This window comes from Peromyscus californicus, unplaced genomic scaffold (genome assembly GCF_007827085.1).
Source record: "Peromyscus californicus insignis strain IS unplaced genomic scaffold, ASM782708v3 Scaffold_3__1_contigs__length_106647218, whole genome shotgun sequence".
In the NCBI taxonomy this organism is placed as follows: domain Eukaryota; kingdom Metazoa; phylum Chordata; class Mammalia; order Rodentia; family Cricetidae; genus Peromyscus; species Peromyscus californicus.
In genome coordinates this window covers 18,375,347-18,396,972 of record NW_026294551.1, presented here as the reverse complement: position 1 = coordinate 18,396,972, position 21,626 = coordinate 18,375,347, and the positions used below count along the sequence as shown (strand labels likewise).

General features: G+C 42.3%; 1 protein-coding gene across 5 annotated transcripts in view; it reads right to left on the bottom strand.

The window, feature by feature from the left end:
• Positions 1-21,626, bottom strand: part of Kansl1 (KAT8 regulatory NSL complex subunit 1) — a 145,201-nt gene that overhangs the window by 7,497 nt on the left and 116,078 nt on the right. For 3 of the 5 annotated variants that reach the window (XM_052759672.1, XM_052759674.1, XM_052759673.1), the window contains 6 exons: positions 17,316-17,431; positions 16,397-16,592; positions 12,661-12,832; positions 1,967-2,149; positions 1,296-1,484; positions 808-956 (listed from right to left, as the gene is read on the bottom strand). In XM_052759672.1, coding sequence (XP_052615632.1) covers positions 808-956; positions 1,296-1,484; positions 1,967-2,149; positions 12,661-12,832; positions 16,397-16,592; positions 17,316-17,431 — 1,005 coding nt within the window. The remainder of the gene's footprint in view (positions 1-807; positions 957-1,295; positions 1,485-1,966; positions 2,150-12,660; positions 12,833-16,396; positions 16,593-17,315; positions 17,432-21,626) is intronic. The other 2 variants (XM_052759677.1, XM_052759676.1) reach the window with 1 other exon arrangement.

Below are 21,626 nucleotides of genomic sequence, written 5' to 3'. Positions count from 1 at the left end.
CTTTTGCCTCAGACTCCTGAGTGCTAGAATTACAGACCTGTGACATCAAGTCAACAGTAGTAGTGTTTAGTAAATATCACAGCACCAGAATATTACTAATGTAGTTACACTTGTTATTGGTTATTGTGATTACTATAGAAGGGATGCTTGGATAACTATACTCAGTGTTACAGGTAAGTGTTTAATTAATTAGACTGTGTTTGCTATGGCTATGCAAATAGATTCCTGAATGGGATTTGGTGGTATACAAGGTAGTGAGTATGCCTTACATGGAGTAACCTGATGCCATCATACTTCTGCTCTGTACAGCTGAAAAAGCATGGATTCTGCCCTTTCCCTTCTACCCCACTGTTCATTCTAAGCATCCCACTGCCACTGATCAATAGCAGAAACAAGGAAACTGACTGTTGTCTTCAATGCCTAAAAAGATTAGTGCCATGGTATTCAGTTCTGGGTGAAATAGATCCCGAACAGTCACAAAGCACCTTCAAAGAACCTGTCTCTAGTCCTTCTAAGTAGGCAAGGTAGACCTTGCTTTCATAAACAGCACCCTAGCACTACTCCTGGGGGGTGGGTGGGAATCAACGAACCAAACCCATCATCAACAACAACAAAACCCACACCCTTGCTTCTACAGCAAACTTTCTACCCATGGCTCAGCAGAAAATCATTTTACTATGAAAAACAACTCCAAGAAAACTTAACAGAAGGTCAAGTACGACAACTATACTCTACATTGGTCTCTAGAGTTGTGATGAGTGCCCTGTAATCTGTAGAAGATCCTATCAACTCCACATAGGTACTTACAGATGTGCTGGCTGCAACTTGTGAGCTAGAGCTGGTGGGTGTGGAGGTGTCTGATGAGGTGGAGAGCTGTCTCACCAGGGGGCTGTGTGGTGGATGGTGAGTAGTTGTCAAGTAGCTCGAACTGCTCATGTCTGTGTGATGCTTCAACACTGCAAAAGTCAACAGAAAAGAGGGGAAGACATGGCTAAATGGATATCGTAACCGGTTCTACTTCTAACTTATGTTAGGAATGCCAGAAATACACACTAAAGGCAAAAAAAAAAGCTTTTTTAAGCCTAGAGGATAAAAAGCTGCAGCAACTAGTTGATGGAAATAGGGGACGGGGCAGATGTTGTGACAATAAGAAGTGACCTGCATTTAGAAGCAACAGTGCCCCCTGCTATGCCTTTCTAGAAAGTAATGGACAAAGCTTGGGATAGGGGATTTTAAGAGAAGCTTGAGCTCTGAGCAAGTGCCAATGCAGGTAGAGGTGCCGGGCCTGGCCCTACCTTCACTTCTCTCAGATGAATGGTCTCGCAATCTCATTTTGCTGTGGTTTGGGTCATGGACAGGTGGCGGTAGACTGAGCAAGCGCTCTGCTTTGGGAGCTGTCACTCGCTCCACCATGGGCACAGCCCCCACATCGTCTAAGTGCTGCCTGTGGGTCCTGTCAGGCCGGGTTTGGTGATGGGACAGCTCTGAAGAGGGGAACAAAAAAGAGCTGTGAAGTACATTCACTCAAATCTTATTTGAGTTCTGAGCTCTTCAGTTCTCCTTAGGCCAATGCTATATACCAAAGGCAGCACGATAGTCTTTGGGACTCAATCTTCTAGTTAATGGTACAATAGCTAGGACAGGGACAGGGAGTCACAAACAGAAATGTTAATACCAGATTTCAGAAATCAACCTGCCCATAGGTGGACCCAGTATCATGTTACTACTAGCTATTCACTGAACATTTTGGGTTCTGCCTATTTCAAATAGCTTCCAAAGTCTATCTGAGAGCATCCAAAACAAGCAGATACGGTTAAGTACACTGTGAGCTGAATTTGTATTGGGTAACTAAATGCTTTCTCCAATCCCTGAATACTGGCACAGCAAACCAGTAACTAGAGAATATAAAAGGTATAAAATACGGCAATAGTGATTCCAGAGGACTCCTTAGTTCTCCGAAACTTACTGGCTGTTGTAAGGAAAGAGTTGACCAACTTATGCCTGTCTTTACGAACTGGATCCGACAGACTGCATGGCATGGGTGCTCTGTGCTTAAGTGAAAACTTTTTGGTAGGTTTGATCTTGTCAAAAGGCTTGTTTTGCCACTGAGACTTCAGCATGCTCTGGAAGTGCAGGCTTGTGGGAACATCTGTAACAAACACAAAACATAGCAGGTTAGTCCAAGAACCTGGCCTCTGGGCTCCTTTCTCCTTGAACAGTGTTCAGTCACTGACTCTCCAGAGGTCAATACACCTCTCTGGCTTAACAAATAGTCTCACTTGTCAAAGCAGGGACTGTCATATGGAAGATCCACTTATGTGAACTTTACTGATGTTCATTCTATTCATAAGTAAGTAGTGTGACCATCTTGGCCTTCCAATGGGGATAAAAATATAAAACCTTTTTTGTTATATTGATGGGAGACTTACCTTTCCATGTTGATCTTATTGGTGCGGCAGACTATGAACATCCTATTTCAATTCTTATATTTAAACCTACTTCTTTCTACTTGTACAAGCACGATGTACACATTCAGCAATTACTTATGCTCCCAACGGGCCTAAATTGGTTCTGTGATACAGCACAGCCTCTGCCATCTGGCATTATAGTAAGTACTGTTACCCTTCTTCCAGTACAAGCTATGTCATCCTCCTTGCTCTGAAGCTCTATCATCTTGTCTTTGAGTATCTATGTGGGTGGTTTTTTTTTTTTTTGGTTTTTCAAGACAGGGTTTCTCTGTGTAGCTTTGCGCCTTTCCTGGATCTTGCTCTGTAGACCAGGCTGGCCTCGAACTCACAAAGATCCGCCTGGCTCTGCCTCCCAAGTGCTGGGATTAAAGGCGTGCGCCACCACCGCCTGGCCTCTATGTGTTTTTTTAAGCTGACTAGTTAATGTTAATTACTAGAAAACTAATTATAGTTTACTTCCTCACTACTATTTTTTATCACACATCCCCAACACCCTCTAAGACAAAGTCTCGCTATGTTGTTTAGGCTGGCCCCCAAATTCCTAGGCTCTAGTGAACCTCCTGCTTTAGCCTCCTGAATAGCTGTGACTGTATGTATGAACCATCATGCTTATCTCTAATTTGTATTTTCCTAAGAATTAAGTATTCTAGTAATTCCTGAGAAAATTCTTTCTAGTGTTATAATTATTTTCCTATAAACTTTAAGCTATTCTTTCATCTAATATCTAGTGTTTATTTACTAATTGTCTTTCAAGCTTCTGTGAAAAACCTCTAAACACAGCACTCAGAAAACTTAGTCAGGAGGATTGCCATGAGATCTAGGCTACAGCCTAAGAGACTGTCTCAATAAAATCAGACCAGGCCCTTTAGTACCTTCTCAATTTAAGTTGCCCATTGATCACTTACAGTGTATTTCTGAAATATATTACTGCTTTTGATTTGTTTTTTTTGTGACAGGATCTCTCTATGTAGCCTTTGCTATGTACACCAGGATGGCCCAAGCTCACTTTCATGCTACCTGTAAAACAAAACACCAACCCCCAAGCTCCAGGAGTAGCGGGGAGGGGAACCCACAAAAACCAAAAATAAGGGGTTTGGGGATTTAGCTCAGTGGTAGAGTGCTTGCCAACCAAGCGCAAGGCCCTGGGTTCGGTCCTCAGCTCTGGAAATAAATAAATAAATACACAAATACACTTGTGGCACTCACTGAATTGCTGAATACAGATCAATGCATGGACAGATTATTTCAGTACATGAACACGTATCTCTTTCCCTATTTCTTTTCTTTTCTTTGGGTGGAGCCATGTACTTGCTACATATACTCAAGCCACATCCCCTAAGCCCTTTTTAAATTTTCTTAATTTCTTCTCTCTATGATGTTTGGTAGTTATTAATAAAGTTTACCCCTCCACCCAACCAAGGGAAGTTGAGAAACTGTCTTTGATATGTACGAGAGGCTGGTCTTGAACTCACAGCAAGTTCTCTAACCTTGTGTTTTAATTACTGAGATTACAGGTAACATACTCATGTTTTTTTCAGACAGAGTTTCTCTGTGTAGCCCTAGCTGTGAGCTCAGAGAGCCGCCTGCCTCTGCTTCCCGAGTGCTGGGATTAAAGGTGTGTGCCACCACCACCTGGCAATATACTCAGGGTCTTGCTTCATAGTTCAGGCTGGCTTTAGACTTGAGGTGATCATCTTGCCTAAAACACCAAGTGCTGGGATTAAAGAATCTAAGCAACCACCTTTTTTTTTTTCTTTGTTTTCAGAGACAGGTTTCTCTGTGTAGCTTTGCGCCTTTCCTGGAACTTACTCTGTAGCCCAGGCTGGCCTTGAATTCACAGAGATCCGCCTCTGCCTCTGCCTCCGAAGTGCTGGGATTAAAAGCGTGTGCTGGGCTGGAGAGATGGCTCAGAGGTTAAGAGCAATGGCTGTTCTTCCAGAGGACCTGAGTTCAATTCCCAGCAACTACATGGTGGTTCACAACTACCTATAGTAAGACCTGGTGCCCTCTTCTGGAGTGCAAGGACACATGCAGGCAGAACACTGTATACATAGTAAATAAATAAATCTTTAAAAGTGTGTGCTACCACCACCCAGCTCACACTTGGGATTTTTAAAACAACAACAAAAACTTATTTTTAAATTTTTATGTATATGTGTGTCTCTGTGTGTAAGGTATGTACACATAGGGCAGGTATCTACAGATGCCAGAGGTCTCAGATGTCCTGGGATCAACACAAGTGCTGGGAACTGAACTCAGGTCCTCTGCAAGGGAAGTATGCATTTTAGCAGCTGAATCATCTCTTCAGGCCCCCAACTCTGGTGGTTTGTTTGTTTGTTGGAGATGGGGGTCTCTCTATTATGTAGCTCTGGAACTTGCTATGTAGACCAGGCTGGCCTTCAATTCAGAGATCCACTTGTCTCCAAGTGTAAGCCACCATGCCATCCTCATACTGGCTACATGAGGAACGTCTCAAAAATTCCTATCCCTTCCCACAAAAAAAGAAAACAACCTCCCTGCAAGATACACTTGTGTAATAGTGGCACAAATGTTGTGGGAGTATGCAACCACTTCAAACAAACAAACAAAAAACAACAACTGGATTTAAGGCCTATATCTGACACTGCTGAAGTAGCCAAGAACCTGAGACTATGTAGGTCATGAACCCCTAAGACTAGTAAGGGAAAACCTACTGCCACTATTCTGCTAAAGAAATACATCAATGAATTGATTGTTAATATATTGCTACACCCATTAATCAGAGTATCACTCCACCCTCATCAGAGAAGCTTCTTCTTGCAGTAGATAGTATTAACACAGAGACCAACAGAGATCAACAAATGGAAAATATGCTGAGTGAGAGACTTTAGGGCACTTACCCCTAAATATGTCTCCGCCCCCTTTGAATATCTATGAGGAAGAGAGCATAGAAAGATTCTAAACACTTTCCAGACACAATTGGACTGAGACACAGATGAACTCGTAAGACTGTGACAGCATTAAGACCTACACAGGTTCAAACTACACAAAAGTACAGTATTTGGAAGTAGAAGCAGACACAAAGTTCCACTCCTAAGCAAAAAGCTGTTTGCAATTGATAGCCTCTGAGAAAGAGAAAATCAGTTTTCTCCAATGGAGTGTCACTGGATGTATCAACCAGACACCAGGGCAAGCCCTACATCCCAGGGTAGTTGGACAGTACAAGATCGACTTCATGTTTTTATGTGTGCTTTTAATTTTGTTCTGTAATTTCTGACTTATTGGTTCGCTGTTGCTGCTGAGAGAGAAAGAACATGAAGTTAGTTGGGTATGAAGATGAGGAGGACCTGGAAGGAGATGGGAAAAAAAAATTTAGGCCAGGCAGTGGTGGCACACGCCTTTAATTCCAGCACTCAGGAGGCGGAGGCAGAGGCAGAAGGATCTTTGTGAATTCTAGGCCAGCTTGGTCTACAGAGCAAGTTCCAGGACAGCCAGGGATACACAGAGAAATCCTCTTTCAAAAATCAAAAACAAATACAACAAACACACACAAAGAAAAAGAATTTTAATTAAAAAATAGGAATTCCAGGGTAAAAGGGTAATTTTTCATAATATTCACTACTATAACACAGGAAAAAAAATGTTCAGCTATCTTAGGGAAAAGCTAAAACTATATAACATGTATCATTTTTAAGAGGCTGGGCAGTGGTGGCGCATGCCTTTAATCCCAGCACTCGGGAGGCAGAGCCAGGCGGATCTCTGTGAGTTCGAGGTCAGCCTGGTCTACAGAGCAAGATCTAGGACAGGCACCAAAACCACACAAAGAAACCCTGTCTCGGAACCCTCCCACCCCCCCATAGCTACCTTACAGGAAAAAACAACAACAACATAAATAAAAGAAAAAAAGTGTGTGCTACTAGGGCTAGATAGATGGCTCAGGGGTAAAAGCACTTATTGCTCCATTACAGAACTAGATTTTGGATCCCAGAATAGATGGCTCATAAAGGCCTGTAAAGCACAGCTCCAAGAGATCTAATGAACCTTCTGGCCTCTGTGAGCATTCACACCCATACCCAGACAGGTAGGCATGGACTCAGACAGACAGAGACACCTTTAAAAGAAAAAGTAAGTCATTTGACTACTTTTGTTCAGTCTACCTCCACTTTATTTTTTTGTTTGTTTGAGACAGTGTCTCACGGTGTAGCCTTGGCTGGCCTAAAACCCATAGGGATCTGACTGCCTTTGCTTCCCAAGTGCTAGGATTAAAGGCATGTGTCACCAACTCCAGTTCACATGGTGCTGGGGAAGGAATTCAGAGTTTCATCCATGCTAGGCAAGTGTTAACTAATTGAGCTATATCCCAAGCCCCTGTATAAATGCCATTTTAACTGTACTCATGAATTTAAAGAAAATTTATAGCCCTCTTACTTCTTTGTTAAAAACTTAAAAAACAGGTCAGGTGGTAGTGGCACACACCTTTAATCCCAGCACTCAGGAGGCAGAGCCAGGCGGATCTCTGTGAGTTCGAGGCCAGCCTGGTCTACAGAGTGAGATCCAGGACAGGCACCAAAACTATACGGAGAAACCTCTGTAGACCAGGCTGGCCTCGAACTCAGAGAGATCTGCCTGGCTCTGCCTCCTGAGTGCTGGGATTAAAGGTGTGCCACTACTGCCCGGTTCATATCCCCCCCCCCCCCCCCCCCCCCCCCCCCCCCCCCCCCCCCCGCCCAGGGTTTCTCTGTGTAGCTTTGCGCCTTTCCTGGAACTCACTTGGTAGCCCAGGCTGGCCTCAAGCTCACAGAGATCGGCCTGCCTCTGCCTCCCGAGTGCTGGGATTAAAGGTGTGAGTCACCACCGCCCGGCTTCATTTTTATTTTATACGCATGAGTGTTCTGTATGTATGTGTACTGTGTGTACCTGGTGTTTTCAGAGGCTATAAGAGGGTGTCAAATCCCCTGGAGGTAGCTACAGATAGTTGTGAGCCACCATGTGGGTGTTGGCAACTGAATCCTGGGTCCTCTGCAAGAGCAGTAATGGCTCTTACCCAGTGAAACATCTCTCCAGATCCTTTAGGAGGTTTTAAAAACACACTAAAATAGCCTGAGTTCTTGTTACCAACTACTGATCACAATCTGGGGCCTACCTCCCACTCTGAACTGTGGAATCAATAACAAGACTGACTGAACACTAAAAAGACTTATTCCTGGTCAAAAATAGAAAAGGTTAGACACAGACTTAAAAACAAAAGCTTACCACCTGTTAGGGCCCAGAGGTTATTATAGATTCCCCCCCCCACCCCCCTATAAGGGTGAAAGGGTCAAGGCTATAGTTCAGTTGCAAGGCACTTTTCTATCCCAGGATTCAGGAGGCAGAGACAAAAGGATCACTTCAAGTTCACAGATAGCTAAGGCTACATATAGTGATACCTTATCTCAAAACAACAAAATATAAAACAGACTCACACTTGCCAAAACTTTACTGTATTTTCTTTTAATCACTTCTATAAAAGAATAAGCAGGACTCTGTTAAATTCTCCAGTCAGTGGACAATGCAAGTTCTTAGGCATTGTTGGCCTCAGTATACACACTAACTGAATAGTAGTTATCCTAGGACATGGGAAGAACCAAAAATTTGAATGTGCTGGGGCTGTAGTTCAGTGGTAAAGTGCTTGCCTATATACACAAGGCTCTGGGTTTAAAAACAAGTACTGAGCCAGGCGGATCTCTGTGAGTTCGAGGCCAGCCTGGGCTACAGAGTGAGTTCCAGGACAGGCTCCAAAGCTAAATAGAAAAGCCCTGTCTCGGGGGGGAGTACTGAAAATTAAATCAAACTAGATAGAAGACCCAAACAAAGGGATGAAATATTAAAAATATTAAAAAATATTTCACTACTAGGATAAGAATTTATACTGTATCAAGCTGATAATAGAAAAATAAATTTTTAAAAAAAGGCAGAAAAAAATGCTGGACATGTAGTTCTCATCTACATAATCCCAGCACTAAGGAGGCTAAGGAAAGAGGGTTGATCATTAGTCTGAGGTCAGCCTGGATACAGTGATACTCTCTGCCTCCCTGCTCCCCACAAAAAAGCAAAAAAATGCAACAGAGATCCATTGAGTTACAGGATGTCCCACTTTCCATTTATATAAGATTGAAGTGCTATTATCAAAGAAGGTGTGGTACTTTATCAGGTAAGTAAAAGGAAAATACAAATTGATAATTAACTCCATCTTAAATTACTGCTTCCTCAAAGAAAAATGTCACTAGAGACTGCGTTAAGTTCACTAAGTTCTGATATTCTGTGTTCACAAGCCTGCTCTTCTTGGGTATTCTGCAATGCTCACTTCCTCCTCCTGCTGGAGTCAGAGTGCCCTCAAGAACACATGTTGGTAGTTTCTCACAAAACAGCACAGATCTTCCCAGCCAGCAGGTGGAGCTCTCATCTGGTCTTGTTTCCTTTCCCAAAGAGCACACACATAATGCATACCTGTTATTTCCAGGTAGGAACTAAGCTGATTACTAAATAAGGTGATAAGAAAACAAAGGCCATGCTAGATGGTGGTGGTGTACTCCTTTAGACCCAGCACTCAAGAGGCAGAGGCAGGTGGATTTCTGTGAGTGCAAGGCCAGACTGGTCTGGAGCTCCAGGGCAGTCAGAGCTGTTATAGTGATAAATCCTGTCTCCAAAAACCAAAAAGAACCCCCTGCTGCAATACTAATAAATGTTCACACCCTAATTCCTTCCCTCCCCTTCCAAAGCTAGGGACAGGAAAGGCTTCATATAATTACTGAATTTATTTTTTGATATTGGGGGGCAAAAGCTCTACCACTGAGCTACATACCCAGCCCCCCCTTTCTTAAGCCACCACTCCCTCTTTTTGTTTCTCTGTATAGCCTTGGCTGTCCTGGAACTTGCTCTGTAGACCAGGCTGGCCCAAACTCAGAGTCCTGGAATTAAAGGCATGTGCCACCACACCCAGCTTTCTATTTACCGGTCTATAGTCTGACTCTCCATCATTAGGATAGATGCAAGCAAGGACCTGACCTCACTCAGTCCCTTGATGGCATCTCCAGAGACCAGGCCAGAGTTGAGTGAGAGGGAGTCCATATGAAGAGCAGCTGACATGCTCAATCACTGTTAACCACTGTTACTGCAATTTCAGAGTCTTGATTCCATGTGTTCACACTTGTCTAGTTAAGGAAAATGCACTGAATGGCCTCTCCTAGCCAGGCCCAGATTGGCTGAACACACACGTGTTTCAAAGAAAAGGCCCTGAGAACCTTCCAGGATTCATGGCCACGCCCCTGTCTCTCTCCCACCAGGCTGAAGTACCAGGGCATGTGCCCACCTGTTCTTCAGTCAGAAAACTGACCCAGGGGCTAAGCTGCACATTCCTGCCAGTGTGCCCTGTATCTGATAAAGTCCTGGCCCTGTTAGTAGAGCTGGCTGGGATCTGGGAGACACAGGGACTGGGTGGAGAAGTTCCAGAAAGTGCAAAGATGGGCTCCTGTGACCACTCCATGCCCCAGCATGTCTGGGCTTCCCACACCCGGCCTCCCCTCCGCAACCTGCCTTCTTCCTCTACCCAGGTACTTCCTTAGCCTAGTACTCCAGTTTCAACTTCATGAAGCACTGTGTAGGGCCGCAGGCCACGTGGGCCCTCTGCACCGGTGTGATATTTTTAACTCCAAGGTGACCGGGAATACTCTGGGGTAAGTGCTGGGATTAAAGGCATGCACCACCCCCACCTGGTCTATCCCATCTTTTTAATAAAAACTACTTATTTGTTGTGTTTCCTTGTCAAAAAGGAGTTTTTCTTGCTTTTACTGTTGCAGTGCATACTCCAGGCTAGCTGACCTGCAAGCTTCTAGGTGATTCTCCTGTCTTTTGCTTCTTGTCCTGCTACTGGAATACTGGGATTAATGGTGAACAACACAACACTTCCCTTTTTAAAAACAAAACAAAACCAAACCAAACCAAACCAAACCCTTCAATTTCTTTCTCAGTCTTTTGAGATGGGAATCTCACTACAGTGTAGAACTTGTTATGCCTACTAGGTGGGCCTCAAACTCATGGCAATTTCCCTGCTTTTCTGTCTTCCAGGTGTTGTGATTTTAAGCATACACCGTCACATCTGGCCCTTTTTATTTTGAGAGAGACTCTATGTTGCTAGCAGTCCTCCTGTCTTAGCTTCCCCTGAATAGTTAAGATCATAACCCTGCACCACGAGGCCCAGCTCAATTTCCCCAAGCCCCTGAAAAACACAGAATTTCTCTGTGTAGCTTTGGCTGTCCTAGAACTAGTTGTGTAGAGGAGGCTGGCCTTGAACTCAAAGAGATTCACCTGCCTCTGCCCCCCCAGGGCTGGGATTAAAGGCTGGGCTAAAAAGTTTCTTTCTTTTTTCTTTTTTGGTTTTTCGACACAGGGTTTCTCTGTGTAGCTTTGCACCTGTCCTGGATCTCGCTCTGTAGACCAGGCTGGTCTCGAACTCACAGAGATCTGCCTGGCTCTGCCTCCTGAGTGCTGGGATTAAAGGCATGCACCACCACCACCCGGCCCAAAAGTTTCCTTTTCTTGAGACAAGGTTTCTCTAGGTAGTTCTGGCAGTCCTCGAACTCAAAGATCTGCCTGCCTCTGCCTGCTTCCCAAGGGCTAGGATTAAAAGCATGTGCCACCACCACCGGGTTAAATTTATCTGGACAGTAGGAGTGGCTAACATGCTGAAGGGGAAAAAACCCCACAAAACTTCAGGACAAAGAATGACAGTTGACTGTGACCCTAGCAACTCTTATAAACTGATTAGGAAACACAAATAAAATTACTATTTTTTTAAAACAGGGCCATAGAACAGCTATCACATTCAAAGATTCTAAGTGTAGAGAGGGAAACCCCAACAGACACTCAATAAATTAATAGATAAGAAATTTGATGGAAGCAGTGCCTGTCTTCTTAAAGTCCTGGGTTCAGTGTTCAGCACCACACAGACCCAAATGTGGTGATGCACATGCCTGTAATTCCAGCACTCTGGAGGTGGAGGCAGGAGGATCAGCCGTTCAAGTCATTCTTGGCTACACACTGAGTTTGAGGCCAGTACAGACTACATGGGACCCTGAAACACTCCCTGCTCCTAATTGAGGACAGGGAAATTAATGTAACCACATTAACACTATGGCTTAGTAAGAACATAACCATCTATAAAACTTAATTTAAAAAAAAAGTGGGGGCAAGGCATGGTGGCACCTCCCTTTAATCCCAGCACTCTGGAGGCAGAAGCAGCCACTGAGTTCAAGGCCCAAAGCTGGTGCTGAGAACCAAACTCGGGTACTTTCCAAGAGCAGTACATGCTCTTTATCACTAAGCCACCTCTCCAGACTCTTATTTTATCTTATTATTTTTGTATAGTTTGGCTGTACATAGTCTGTGCACCACATGTGTGCCTAGTACTCATGGAGGCCAGAAGAGGGTGTTCTCTGGAAATTGAAGTTATGGAGAGTTGTGAGCCACTATGTGGATGCTGGGAATGAAACCAGGGTCCTCTGGAAGAGCAGCAAGTGCTCACAATTGCTAAGTAAACTTCAGCCCGATGTTTTATTTTAAATATTTATTTTTATTTTGTTTGTATGCATGTTTTGATTGCATGATGAATACATACCATGTGCATGCAGTACTCTCAGAAGCTAGAAAAGACACCCTGGAACTGGAGTTACAGATGGTTGTGAGCCATCATATGGGCTGGGAATCAAACCTAGGTCTTCTTCAAGAGAGCAAGTGTTCTTAACCTCTGAGTCACTGCTCCAGTCCCTCAGTCCCTACTTATATTACCCCCCACCCCCAATATGTATACAAGGTCAGAAAAGGACTTATAGGAACCGATCTTTCCACATGAATCACAGGATCAAATAGCAGAATTCTGACAAGTTTTTGAAGATAGAAAGTGATACTGGCTGGGCGGTGGTGGCGCACGCCTTTAATCCCAGCACTCGGGAGGCAGAGCCAGGCGGATCTCTGTGAGTTCGAGGCCAGCCTGGACTACCAAGTGAGTTCCAGGACAGGTGCAAAGCTACACAGGGAAACCCTGTCTCGAAAAACCAAAAAAAAAAAAAAAAAAAAAAAAAAAGAAAGTGATACTGAGTATTTGACATCACGATTTTCTTTCACCTGGAACCTTATTAGATTTCACTGGTTAGACTTTAAATTCTGTTGTCTTTCTTACCATCTGGAAATGCTAGAACAGGGTGAACACAAGAGTCCAACTGAGAAAGACGCTCCAACAGGGGGGCTTCATAGTGAATTGCAGGAGGCATGGTGTTTATACTGCCTGAACCACACAGAGCACAAGAGGGATTGACATCACAGCCAGAGCGGGTGGTGCTATTCCGGTAAACCTGTGAAAAGTAAAACAAAATTGACAATTTGTCTCTGATAAAAAAAACCTAACATCCTCCATGGGTATGGTGGTGGCACATGCTTTTGGTCCCAAGCACCCAGATCTTCTCAAATTGTCCTCTACTTTCAAAAAACAAAACACAACTCATGACTATATAATGTAAATAAATTATGCATGTTGAATGTTCTCATTCAAAATTTTTGTGTTAGATTAATTTCAAGGATAAATTATTTTCTTTAAACTTCCTTTACATACACAGGAACAAGATAGAGTTAAATGAATAAATATAAGTCCTCCAAAGACTTAATTTTTTAAAACCACAAGCTTTTAGGCTTTGAGACAAAAAGCTGAGATGTCTAATGTGGGATCCCTACAATCTTGTGTTACAAAGAACAAGCCCGGCACTTGCCAAGCATGACTCATAACATCATCTAGGCAACACCCAATCTGCAAGAAGAATATGTCTGGGAATGGCACTGTGAAAAAGAATGCTAGAAAAAAGACTAGTTATCATAATAAAACAAAACAGGAGTACCGAAACTCTACCCAAAACTGTCATCTCTCTCCTCTCAAAATTCACAGAAATCCTCTTAGTTTTCCCCATTGAATGCTGGCTTCTGTTATTTTTTGAGACAAGGTTGTACTATGTTTCCCAGATTGATCTTAAACACCCACGAATCCCTTCTTATTCTGTGTGCTGGAGTATAGGTATGTGCACCACACCTGGATTATAATTATTATGTCTTTTCTGTTTCCCCCTTTGATGGAGAAGTTAAGACAATGTCTTAGGTAGCCAAGTTTAATCTCAAACTCCTGATGCTGCTACCTCTACCACCCAAATGCTGGAAGCCAGTCATCACTGTGTGTGTGTGTGTGTGTGTGTGTGTGTGTGTGTGTGTGTGTGTGTGTGTGTTGTGTCTTTGGACACACACGTGCATCTTTGGACATGCTCATTCAATGTTCCCTCAAACATGGAATAATGGATTAGGGCCCCTGAACTATATTCACAGCCTCTTCACAGACACATTTTCAGTATGTTAAATAAGGAGAAAATAAATATTTAAGAACAATGTGGTCTTTTATCAACGTTCCACAACTGCTTCTTTCTGAAGACAGGCTGCACAGAGGGGTGGCATACAAAGAAAGTCTCCTGAAGAGTATATTGGGTAAAGTGAAGGGGTTAAATTAAATCCTAGTAAGTTTCAATGGTAGATGCTACTAAGAAAAAAATGATACTAAACATATTTATGTAAACACTATTAATTACTGTTTGAAGACAAAACTACCCATTCTACCCAGTTATTTAAGGTTGCAAGACTGTAACTAAACAAACAACCAAAAACCTTAAACAAAACACCAAACCAAACCAAACCAACCAACCAACAAAATGTTCCTCCTTTAAGGGCCATCTCTCCAGACCCTATAATAGAACTTTTTAAATAAAAAAAAAAAAAAAAAAAGATTTTTAAAAGTGTGTGTGTTTGTGTGTAGGTCAGAGCACAACTTGCATGAGTGATCTCTCTTTCCACTAAAGTAGTTGTTCTTTTTTTTTTTTTTTTTTTTTAAATTTATTTATTTATTATGTATACAGAAGAGGGCACCAGATCTCATTACAGATGGTTGTGAGTCACCATGTGGTTGCCGGGAACTGAACTCAGGACCTCTGGAAGTGCAGTCAGTGCTCCTAACCTCTGAGCCATCTCTCCAGCCCAAGTAGTTGTTCTTGATGGCAAGTATGGTTATCTGTGCTAAGCTATCTTATCAGACCATCATCTTCAGAACTTTAAGAATCTTTATAGATGGACAGTGGTGGCTTGATCCTTTAATCCTAGAACTCGGGAGGCATAGGCAGGTGGATCTCTGTGAGTTCAAGGCCAGCCTGATCTACAAAGTGAGTTCAAGGACAGACAGGACTACACAAGAGGAAACCCTGACTCAAAAAACAAAACAAAACAAAAAAACAATACAAATCAAAACAAAGAGCCTTTAAACTATTGGTGCTCTAGAATTATTACTGTTATGTCCCTTTGCAATTCCCATTCTCTTTTTCTAATTCATCCCCAATATAAATTATCCCTAGATTAATCTTCCAACAAATAGTTTATCTTCTAACAAATAGTTTGTGACACATTCCTGTCAATTTCCAAACAATAACCTTGGAATTCAAGACCTTTTATATTTTATAATTTATTATTAAGTCATTTTCAGCTATTTCTAACAAGTTTATCTTACCGAAGTCTTTATTCTAACACTGGTATTAAGATCTACAAATGACAGACATATAGATGAAACACCCATACACATAAATTAAAATACACTCAGACCTCAGAAGGTAAAGGCAGAAGGCCTAGGTGTTGAAGACCAGCCTGGGCTAACTAGTAGAGAGTCTCAAAAGCACAAAGAAAGAAGCAAAGAACAAAGGAAGAAGGGAGGGATGAAGAAGTTAGCAAGGAAAAGAAATTGTAATAAAGATTCTCTTTTAAAAGCAAGTCTTAGCCGGGCGGTGGTGGCGCACGCCTTTAATCCCAGCACTCGGGAGGCAGAGGCAGACGGATCTCTGTGAGTTCGAGGCCAACCTGGTCTACAGAGCGAGATCCAGGAAAGGCGCAAAGCTACAGAGAAACCCTGTCTCGAAAAAACCAAAAAAAAAAAAAAAAAAAAAAAAAAAAAGCAAGTCTTTGTAGTGGGGCAGATGGTTCGACAGCTAAGAGTATGTTCAGTTCCCAGCACCCCAGACGGTGGTTTACAGCCATCTCTATATAACCCAAGCCCAAAGGGATCCAATATCCTTTTCTGATCTCTGAGTGTACCTGGCAACACACTGGGCACACATACTAACATGCAGACCATCCAAACAAAATTCTAAAAACAAAATAAAATAAAGCAAAACCTTCGACACTGTCACTTTTGGCAGGGTGTGGTGGTGTACACCTGTAACCCTTGGACCGAAGGAAGAGGATCAGGAGTTCAGGCCAGCTTGGTAACATATTGAGACCTTGTATCAAAAAACAAACAACAAACAATCTCAAAAGCAAGAGTCAGGCCTGGTGGTTGACACCTGTACACAGGAGGTAAGAGGGGAGTGTCACACAAGAGATCTTGTCTCAAAAGGAAAAGGTGGGAGGAAGAAGCTAGAAATGGCTCAGTGGTCAAGAGGGCTTACTGCTCCACCACACCTGGTTAACAGTGCCAATGTCAGTGAAAACAGTGCAGATGAGAAACAGAGAAGCGTTCCTGGAGTACTTCAACCTCCAGAGTCTCTTCCAGCAGTTTTCCAACCTGGCTGCAGTTGTCTAGGAGCTTTTTGAAAAGAAGACCTTCCTATGCACAAAGTACAATTATACATGGGAAACCGCCACATCAAACAAGGCATGCTAACTCAGAAATCAAAAAAGAAAATTTCAATCTTAACTCCAAAGCAACTAAACCAAGCTCTAGGGAGAAGCAGATTTAGGAACTTTGTACTTTTTTAAGGCTCCCAGGAAATCTTGGGGGTTAGCCAGATTTGGAAAGTTTTGGGTAAATGGAGTGAGGTTGAGAACAGACTGATCTGAGTACTCACCTTCTTAGAAAGAGGAACAACGCTGCTGGGCCTAACAAGGCGCCGTTTCTTACAGCTCAGTACAGGACGAGTTCGGGCGGCCACACAGGTGCCATCAGACGATGAAGAAACTAAATTCAGCCGCTGCTTTTTATGTAATTGTTCCTCAGCATCAGAACTGTCACCTGGAACATGGTCTGCCAGGACAGGCTGAAGACTACAAAAAGGGAGGAAGATACATTTCAGAACACAGAGGAAACAAAGCCTCTCATGTGGGCTCCTGACTTTCAAATGTTCAAAGACACAGATAGGCCTTTTACAGAAGCAGGTCAACTCTGGATGAAAATGCACACTTATCTCTATGTGTGCTTACTCATGAGGCTCTCTCTCAGTGCACAACACCTATTGTGTCTGAAAGGTACAAAAGTCAATAAGCAAACTCAAGTTTTCATTGTTAGTTTCTCTTCCGTGACAGAAATATGCCTAATAAAAACTATAGAAAAAAATGATTGTAAGAAAACAATTTTGCAAATATTAATGAACAGTCTTAAAAGCAGTTCTCCAGTGAATAATGAATTCTAAGAATATATTTTATTCACATGCATAGGGATCTTAGGAACTTCACATAATTTAACTCTAGGACTTTTACTCCATGGCCAGTCTCTTTTAGATAATGGTAGGTACAAAGGATTACATAAACACTCTAAATAAAATACACTTGGTATTGGGAGGCAGACAGGTGGATCTCTAGAGTTCTACAGAGTGAGTTCCAGGACAACCAGGGCTACAAAGAAACCCTGTTTTGAGGGAAAAAACAAAAAACAAAAACCCTGGCATACTACAAGATAAAGTATTAATGAATAACAGGGTTTCTTTAGTCAGTCCTGGCTGGGAATAACTAGGGGCATTAAGTGTGAGAAATAGAAGAGACAAAAATTACCTGTTAACAACTCCATTGACAGGTCTCAGTGCTCCACATGATTTGGTAGACAAGGACTCTGAAATATGACTAACAGGAATACCATGGTTTTCTGAAGGCTGAGAAACAGACTCAATCTGAGGAAGGAAAAGAAATACAAAAGACACATTAGCATTTATCCCAGCAGCACCACTTCTCTGAAATTTCTGACAGTGAACTTGAAAAACAAAACAAAATGTACACAAGTGAGATAAAATAATTAGAGAATTAGCTCTGGAGAAAGAGGAACCCAAATATTTACCAGATTACAAGTGGCACATACATAATGACAGAGGAAGAACCTCAACATAATTCCATGGAACAAAAGTCTAGCAAAACAATTATATAGTAACATGGCTCTTCCAAAAGGGTAAGGTTACAGTAAACAATGTATCAAGACAGCTAAAAGGTAATTTCAACGTCAACCTCTGCTCCTGTACCATGAAAATTTGTTTTTCAAAAACTTGTTTTAGTCCATGGTATTGGAAATCAAACTCAGTACCTTGAAATCTAGGATCTTCAGTTGTATTTTGAGAGCGCGCACACACATACACACACACACTGCACACATGTTCTCTCTCTTTCTCTCTCTCTCTCTTTGGAGACAGGGTTCTCTTTGTTGCCCTGGAACTTACAGTGTAGACCAGGCTAGCTTCAAACTCAGACCTGCCTGCCTCTTCCTTCCAAATGCTGGAACTAAAGTCATGTGCAACCCCCACCTGGCCTGCATATATTATTTTTTGACAGAAAATAAAATGAAAATTGAAATGACGGCTGAGACGATGGCTCACTTAGTAAAGTGCTTGCCACACTAACATGATAACCTGAGTTCAGATCCCTGAACAAAAACACCAGGTCAAGCAGTACACAGATAAAATAGGTAGGTGCAGAGGTTGGAGTGGTTAAGACTGTGTATGGCAGGCCAGAGGGGTGGGGGTGGGGGGTGGCTCACGTCTTTAATCCAAGCACTGAGGAGGCAGAGGCTGGCCGATCTTCATGAGTTCAAGACCAGACCAGTCTACAAACGAACAAAAGCCTATATACTGGTCTTACACTTTAGTTCCCAGCACCTACATCCAGTGTCTCACAACCACTTGTAATTCCAGACACAAACATATACACATAATTGAAAAAAGGAAAAATAAAGAAAGAGATGGCTCCACAATTAAGATCGGTGACTGCTCTTTCAGAGAACCTGGGTTTGATTCCCAGCACCACCTGACAGTTTACAACCATCTGTCACACCAATTTCAGGGAATCCCATGCCCTCTTTTCGTCTCCACAAGTACTAGAAACACATGTGGTACACAGACCTACATGCAGGCAAAATACCTAGACATACAAAAATTAAAATCACAATCTTAAAAAAGTTGGGTGTAGTGTACATCTATCATCATTGTTGGAGAGACAGACACAGGTTGATTCTTGGAGCTTGCTGGCTAGCTAGCCTAGTTGAATCAGTGCACATCAAATTCACTGAGAGACACTATCTCAAATAAAAAAAAAAAGTGGCATTAGATACCATCTGATGTTGCCTCCTGCTTCAATACTCATATGCACATACACATACACCCACCTGCACACAAATACACATTTCAAATGAATGCAACTATCTGACACTCTTTTATTTTCTATCCGGTGCTAGGCATCAAACCCAGGGCCTAGTGCATGCTAGGCTAATGACTACTTTTATACAAATCAAGTATATAAGTAGAATATAAACAAGGAAGCTGTGTAAGGAAACTCCATAGTCTCAATATTCAAAACAAATTTTATACTTTCAGGGCTCAAAAAGAGGAAAGAGAGCTGGAGTACGGTGATAATACCAGCACACGGGAGGCCAAAGCAAGAGGAACAAGACTTTAAGGGTAGAATGGGCTATGAGGACCCTTTCTCATGTTAAAAACAACAAAATGGGGGCTGTGGTGATGAGCGGGTTTGAGTGTCAATCATAATTGTTTCTTTGAGGTATAGGCAATTGTGATAGTTTGAATGTAATTGGCCACCATAAGCTCAAAGGAAAGTCACTATTAGGAGGTGTGGCTGTGTTGGGGTAGAGATGGCCCTATTGGAGGAAGTGGGTCACTCTGGGGGTGGGCTTTGAGGTCTCATATATGCTCAAGCCACACCTAGTATTCAGATCCAGTCACCTGTGGATCAAGATGTAACTTCTTCTCCACTCTCAGCTCCTTCTCCAGCACAATGTCTGCTCACCACCATGTTGCAACATGATGATAATGACATAAAATAATGAAATTAAAAAAAATTATTTCATGTGCATTGGCGTTTCCTGCATATAAGTCTGTGTGAGGGTGTCAGGTCCCAGGTCCTCTGGAAGAGCAGTCAGTGCTGTTAACTGCTGAGCCATCTCTTCAGCCCCTGAAATAATTAAATCTTAAAAATTTTAATTCATTAAAATGGACAAAGGTATTCCTCCCTTAAAGCCTCTTTCCACTCACACTCTTACTTTTCCTTAGCCCTCTTAAGAAGGGTGTGAGGGCCGGAGACCACAGAAATTGTAATGGCACCTGGAAATAATCCACAAGCACATCTGACACACAGTAAACTGTGGTATGCCAAACTGAAATAAAAAAAAGAAATACCTGTGTGTCTCTGTGTGTACACTTGTGCTTGAAACTAGGGCCTAGCATATGGCAGGCAAGCACTTTACCAATGAACTGTATTCCCAGCTCTCTTTTTATATATTATTTGAGACAAGTTCTAAGTTGCTCTGACTGGAATAAAACCTGCAGTCCTCTGTATTGGTCTCCTAAGGAGCTAAGACCACAAGTCCATGCTATGCTCTAGCTTTAAAAGAAAAAAAGAAACAGAAAAAGAAGGCTCAGCAGTTAAAAGCACTGGTTGCTTGCTCTTCCAGAGGACCAGAGTTCCCATGTGGCAGCTGTCTTTAACTACAGTTCCAAGGAATCTGACACCTTCTTCTGGTCTCTGTGGGCACCAGACACGCAGCTGTCACACAGATACAATGCAAGCAAAACACCCATACATATAAAAAATTTTAAAACATTATTCTGAAAAAAAAAAGTAAATTTAAGGAAGACTTATCTAGCATGCCTAGGACCCTAGGGATGACCCCCAAACATTGCAAATGGGGGGAGAGGGAGAGGGATTTTGCACTCGCACACAAGCAAACCCAAAATTGTGGTGAGTTAAAAATGTACATAAAAAATAATGGAACCGCATTAGAGAAGAACTATTTTAAATTTTCCCTTACAGTGGGTAATATAGGTTGGGCATGGTGACATGGGCCTGTAATCTAAGCACCTGGGAAGCAGAGGCAGAAATAAAGAGTTCAAAGCCAAAATGAATTAATTACACAGCCAAACCAGGTCACAACAACAAAACAACAGATGAGTCCAAATAGCCTCTGACATACTTGTGAAGATTTACTATTTGCAAGGAATCTGAAAAAGTACAAACAAATATTACAGCAAGAAAAAGGAATGGGGCCTGATACTACAGGCCTGTTTTTGGAAGGGGCAAGAGGACCAAGAGTTCAAAGGCATCCTCAGCTATAGGAAACCCGTCTCTACCTCCCCACCCAACTCCCCAAATACCAAACAAAACAAGTATGGGGGAGCACCATGACACATAAGAAAGATGTAAGGTCTAGGTTAGTATTAACTACCAGCTGTAAGACATCATACATGTTACAGCCTTTTTCCAGATTTACAACAATATGGTTCAGAAGACGTTCCAATTAACTTGAAATGCTGTGACTGTCAACTACTTGGTGGTATGTACAAATAGGCAATTTCATATTCATTTAAAATATAGCCAAGCCGGGCAGTGGTGGCGCACGCCTTTAATCCCAGCACTCGGGAGGCAGAGGCAGGCGGATCTCTGTGAGTTCGAGGCCAGCCTGGTCTACAAAGTGAGTTCCAGGAAAGGCGCAAAACTACACAGAGAAACCCTGTCTTGAAAACCAAAAAAAAAAAAAAAAAAAAAAAAATATATAGCCAAGCATGATGTTGTACATCTGTGATCCTAGTATTTGTGAGGCAAGATGATTTCAAGCTAAGGGTTTAGCAAGAGCTGGAGCCCAACTTGGGTTATGTAGTAAGACAGGAACAAAATCAAATAAAACAATCTATTTGTAAAATGTTTCAGCACTACAATTCTGAAATCAGCATGATTTATGTGCCTAAAATTTCTAAGTTACCAATGCTGACTCTTCCATTTGATTAAGGTTTCTTTAGAAGAAAGGCTGAGAGGTTCATTTTTATTTTCTGACACACGGTCTCAGTATGCACTTGGCTGGACTGGAACTTG